Source organism: Mesitornis unicolor, unplaced genomic scaffold (assembly GCF_000695765.1).
Source record: "Mesitornis unicolor isolate BGI_N332 unplaced genomic scaffold, ASM69576v1 scaffold41018, whole genome shotgun sequence".
NCBI classification, from domain to species: domain Eukaryota; kingdom Metazoa; phylum Chordata; class Aves; order Mesitornithiformes; family Mesitornithidae; genus Mesitornis; species Mesitornis unicolor.
The window spans coordinates 12,498-18,483 of record NW_010201914.1 but is presented as its reverse complement, the minus strand read 5'-3'; the positions used below and the strand labels follow the sequence as shown (position 1 = coordinate 18,483).

The 5,986-nt window shown below is 35.0% G+C and overlaps 1 protein-coding gene across 1 annotated transcript in view; it reads left to right on the top strand.

Annotated features, from left to right (window-relative positions):
• Positions 1–5,361: 5,361 nt before the first annotated feature.
• Positions 5,362–5,986, top strand: part of PLGRKT (plasminogen receptor, C-terminal lysine transmembrane protein) — a 6,642-nt gene continuing 6,017 nt past the window's right edge. The window contains 2 exon segments of the mRNA XM_010190241.1: positions 5,362–5,508; positions 5,841–5,971. Of these exon segments, the coding sequence (XP_010188543.1) occupies positions 5,362–5,508; positions 5,841–5,971 (278 nt within the window).

The window sequence follows — 5,986 nt, the reverse complement described above, 5'->3', positions numbered from 1 at the left end:
TCCAACTTCTAAGATTCTGTGATTCTGTGAACCACACTCAAGCCAAGTGTTTGTCCTGTGCGCTATTTTAGAGGGGCTGTGGGAAAGCAGTGTATCTGACAGGAGAGCCACTAGGTGTATCAGATTGCAAACAGGCTTTATCCAGCGGTGGTAACTATGTCGTCTTCTCTCTGGATACATCCTGAACTGCATGACATACATCAAAGAAATTGTTTTTAATATGCACGACGGAGAGAGAGTATTTTGCACTGTCTCTGCTTTCCATTTCTGTTGAGTTTTGGTACACCACCTTGCATCCCATTTGTTTAGCTTTGCGCATCACCTTAATACAAAATCAAAGTAGCATCTGTTTCTTCCTACAACATTTGAACATGAAACAGAAAGGCAGAAAGAAAGAGAGAACAAGCTAAGAATCTAAAAGTATCAGAAATTTCCAGTCTGTCTACCAGCGCTGATGTGGCTTGTAATCCAGAGAGGACTGATTAATTTTTTGCTAGTTGTTAAAGTTAAGTTATTTCAGATAAGAATTTTCGCCTACTGGATTTAATCAATGAAATTATGGTATATATGCTCTTTTCTATGGTTTGACATCACTGTGACAGTCTGAAGAATAATCAATAGAAATGATAAGGATGGTTACCACTGACTAGTTCATTAGCATTATCAGTTTCACAGTAACTGACCTTTTCTCTCTCCGCCTCACCTCTTTTCATCTGTCATGTTTCATTTTGTTAGATTGATTTCCTTTTACTATAACAGTTGGTATGTGACAGACTTCAAATGCTAATCAGCCGTTACAGTTTCTCACATGATGTCGAGAAACTGCTAGCTGTATTTAAAGAAAAATGGGAAAGTTATTTCTAATTAGGGCTCCCTGAGAGTGTTACAAAATAGAGAATGTTACTTGCTACTAGTACCTATTTTATTTTGAAATACTAAAGTTAAATTTTAAAATTACATTATCAATATTTATTACCAGTAAAGAAGTTGCTACTGTCATTTAAGAATATCTATTCATTATGGAATTAAACTTGCAGAAATTTATGTAGGTTTTGGTTGGTTTTTTTTTAGATTATGATTGTACTGTACTCGTATATGTGTCTTTAAAACACAGTCAGATTGTTGTAAGATGTGATTTCTTAACAGTAATAGGAACGCATGCTTGGATATGTATCCATGCACCCACATCACAGCTTCAGCTTTCTTGTGCCATGCCCAGCAACCTGGCTGGGAAAACTACAGCACCTCCCTTCCTCCCATGGTAAATCTGCACCTGAGACCCTTTACCTATAGATTTTATGCAAACATAGTCATGTAAATAGTCCCTATTGAAGTTTTCATGGCTATATACATGGGGGCTTAGGTATTTAAAATTAAATAGAATTTATTTCTGAAGATATGGCACTTGGTTGGTGAACTGTTTTTCACCTGATGTTTATGATGTGCATCTGCGGCTTATTTCCTCAATAATTAACTTCTCCCATCAGTGAGATTATTCTAAATAAGCTATGGCACCTTCTGCTAAGTTTAAATGATACATGTTGGGGTTTTTATCTTATCATCTATAAAGGTCTACATGTGAAGTTACGGTTTGTAGTAAAATGAATACTTACTGTTCTTAATTCTTACTTCTGATCTGCCATAATGGGAAAAGAAGACATCCTAAATGTCATTGCAAAATAAATCCTAAGGAAGTAGGGATTGGCCTTTGTCATAAAATCTGCATGTTAATAGGTAATAAGTCTTCTCCACCCTTTCACTACCCCAGTGTGGCTGGCATTTTCAATAGAACACATGTGGAGGAAAATAAAACACAATTACTAGGAAATTAACAGCTGAAAATGGGATATTGATTTGAACTGCAGTCAGACATTATTTGGTTCTCTGTCTTTCATCTAATTTAGAATCATATTTTGTGGTGCACTCCTGAGTTTTTATATAGATCTGCTTTAAAATCCTGACTTGCTTAAGGTTAGCACAATCTTAATGCTATAGTTTCACCTTATGATCTACCAATAGTTGTTTGCCATTGTAAAGTCAGCATATCAGACTATCCTGGTCATTCAAAACTGGCAGAGCTCAAGATGATCAGTTCAGATTGGCATGTTAAATGGAAAAGCACAAGGATATTGCCTCTGAAGTTTTTGACATTTTGAAATATTGAGGTATATAGGAGTTGCTTGAGTGCCCACGTCGGTGCTTGATTTCGCAACTTTTTGCATCCAAAATTAATTTAAATGGATATACTCTTTCAGTGTCAAACCTGACATATTGCTTATAAACCTGCATAGCTGACCAGATATTGGGTCTGGACATGTTAAATGTCTTTGCTGACACAGGATAAGTAGGTGCCCTGCCTTGTATCTGCTCTGACAGAGTCTGCAGGGGAGACGTTCCCTGCTGTGCTGAACACGCGTTGCTGTACCCCACACATGGAATGTGGCAGCAAGGACATACCCACACCATTCAGCAGTGCAGTGGCTATGGTGCTCTCTGGAAAGAGCTTAGGTGTACTCCGAACTGTTTTTTTCTACACTAATTCCAGCAAATTTAAGTTGTGTGATGAAACAGTATGTTCTGGGACATCTTTGGCCATAACTGTTCCTGAGTTTTCCCTTTCCTTAAGGCAAGCTTGAAATCCAATCTCTTCATTATGCAGATCCCAATCACAGTCCGACAGCTACTGTAGTCTTTTATTTTGCCAAGATGAAACTATGCCAAGTGACAAAACTTGGAAATGGAAAACAAGAATGAAGATTGATTTTTTTTTTTTTTTTTTTTTTTTCCCCCAGAATAAAGGAGGACAGAAAAAAGGGCATTTCTGGCATTTGGGAGAGGTATTCCTGGGTTTGGCATGAGATTGCATAGGTTCAGAGAGATTTTGGAGCATATTTAGTGATGTTTGTGCATTGTTACCAGATTTTCTCCGTATAACTTATGACTAAATAAAAATAGATTTAAAAACAAACCTCTGCAGCAGTACTGTAGGTTACTTACCATCCCTAAAAACATCTCAGTGCTTTCTTGATGCTACCATGTAAGTTTATGGGCAAAATAGATCTTGTATACTAAACTGTTCATTGTAGCATCATGCAACTTCAGTAATAGCAAGAATTATTTATTAATTTGGCTAAATGTCATTAGATCTACTTTTAGTGCCTTCAGTGCATTGAGATTTCTCTGAAACCTTTTCTTCCTGGCTATGCCACATTTCCCTATGTACGCATAGAACATACATCTCTTAAGATTCATCAGTCTCTCCAACACATTTTTTTTAAAGAAATTAATTTAAATACAGAATTGTGTTTAATCTAGGTAAGATTTTACATTCACATTGAAGAAGTTCACTGAAAGGAAAGGAATTACTAGCATTTTTTGTGGTTTCTTCCCTCTCTTACTTTTGGATGGGGTTCCATGTAGAAAGTTGCGGGTTGATTTTTTTTTTTTAAGTGGGGAAAAAAGGGATTCTTCTGGTTAGAAAAGAATATGAAAAAAGGTTTGATTATGTTATCTGGCTGCTGTTTATAATATACAAAACAAGTTGTTCTAATTTATATTAGATTATTTATATAAATTACTTGTAGATATACATGAAAGTATCCTTGGGCATCTGAAATTTGAGACAACAGTCTCCTACTAAAAGATGTTTGTTTGACCTTAGTGTCTGTGACTTAGTAATATCTTTTTCTTTCAGTACTTGAGTTTCAAAGAGCTATCAAAGTATAACTTGTGTGAGGAATTTTTTGCTGGGTTTTTTTGTCTTGGTTTTTAAAAATCACATTAGGATCCTTTAGTTTACTCTTGTAGACTTAAACATACAGCTTTCTTTTTATTCCATGCTTACTTCCTTCCACGCTTCATGCATATTAAACTGTCTGCTTTCTTCTTCTCCATTAAATTTCCTTTTAGCAAGTTTATTTTTCTCCCACATTCTCCTCATGTGCTTCTTCAAATTGAAGCTTATTTATGGTAATACAGTGCATTGTGGAAGTGTAGGCTCCTTATCTGTGTTAACAGACAGACAAAGCTTCCCTTAAAACTTTTCACATGTGTGCAAACTACACATATAAACAAATCAAAGGGGAAAATAGAGGCCATTAAACTGATATTACATGACATTATTTTTTCTTGTCATATCAACCCTCAGCAATTTACCAGGCTAAGGATATTCAGGACCACAATGGGGCTAATTAACAGACAGTGTGCTTGTTTACTTATGAATTTCCAAGTGTCGCATAGGTGACAAAATAAAATCTAATTATTTTGATATTTGATTAAGTGGTTTGTCAGCCATTATATAATAACTTCTGAGAAAAAGTGATCTGAAAATTATGGATATCAGGAAGGTAGAGCCTGTTGATACTTTTTGTGAGAACAACAATTGCAATGTAAGTCTTGAGGAAAAAGAAACAGATGAAACAGTATTGTGAGACTACAGTGAATGTTGTTTTCCCTACTGTGTACAATTATATGTAATTAGATTTGTCCTATTTTTATTATGCTGCCTAAAAAATTAATTCTACCTATCTAGGCACTGAATGAGCATCTAAATAAGAAAGCAAGATCAACACAGTCTGAAGAAATAATTACTAACAATTTAATAGAAATTGTTCTGTTCAGGCTAAATCAATAGTAATGGAGATTAATAAATGGGTGGCAACCTCAAGTAATTCAAAATCCTTTAAATTATTCTTGAATTAGAACACAGGAGAAAAGAACAGATTTAATTACTTTTATAGATGCATAAGAAGAGAACTTTCTGACTTCTCTCTTTGTTCTTTCTTTTCTAGAATACACATTTTTAGGCAGTTGGTATTCTGTTTCCTGTACCTTGTTGGACATCTTATGCAACTTGGTTAGCTAGGCTAGACATACCAACTTGCGTACTATGTTTTTTCAAAAAAAATTACTAGTTTCAGACATTACTGTGAAGAAGGAGACTTCTAGTTGTGTTAACTAACTTCTGTACTCTGGTTTCAGGCTGCTTATTTTTGGAACAATTCTTATTTTTTGCATCACTCTAAGGAGGAGAGACCATTGTTCTTTTAGGTGCTCTCTACAGTAGAGAGAAACTTTTAAGAAGCACTAAATTTACCTTTATTTAATGGAAATATACCAGTATGTTTAGATGGGGGATGTAATGAAAAAAAAAAGAATCTAATAGTCTGCTTTTTATTCTTATGCACCAAAGTTCTACTTTGATGTGTAAATATGCTATCTAGATTGTACTTTCTGCATTATTTTAGTTACAGAAGTATTTTCTCATGGATATATATTCCAGTATCTTTAAAAGATCTGATATCTTAACAGTGTTTTTCGTATATTTGTAAACTATGGTGTTTCAAAAGTGTAATTAGCTTAATGATGGATCACAAAGAAGAGAAATCCTCAAAGGGCAAAGAGGTGTCAAGATTGCCTTTAAAGACACTATCGGCTAAATGAAAGTCAAGCAGGATAAATTGGAAAGCAGCTAGATGGTGCTCTTTGGATCACCATGGAAATGCAAAGGTTGGAAAACCTTAACCTAGGGAGTGCTGCAGAGACTTGGGGAGCTCTCAAAACCTAACACTGGTGTTTTGGCTTTCTTGATCTTGAGAAGGAGCATTGGAAGGATTCTGCATTAAATAATTTTCTAATTGACCTAAATGCTTTCTTGGTATAAATTATTCTGAGTTATTACTGAAGAAGACCATTCTCAGTCAAAAGTAAATACTGAAATAAAAAGAACAAAAAAGACACCTTCTCAATTAGTGTTTGGGATTTATATACCAGTGACAGATTGACTCAGTCTTTAAAATAAGTGAATGATTACATTTTTTTAACCTCTCTCCCTTCTTTAGTTGGAAAGGCAACTACTGATGCAGAACGAGATGAGAGTGAGACAAACAGCCATGCAGATTGCGTGGACACGGGAATTTATCAAATATTTTGGGACATTTTATGGATGTGCTGTCATAGGCTTAACAGCTGGGTATGAAGTTTTTTT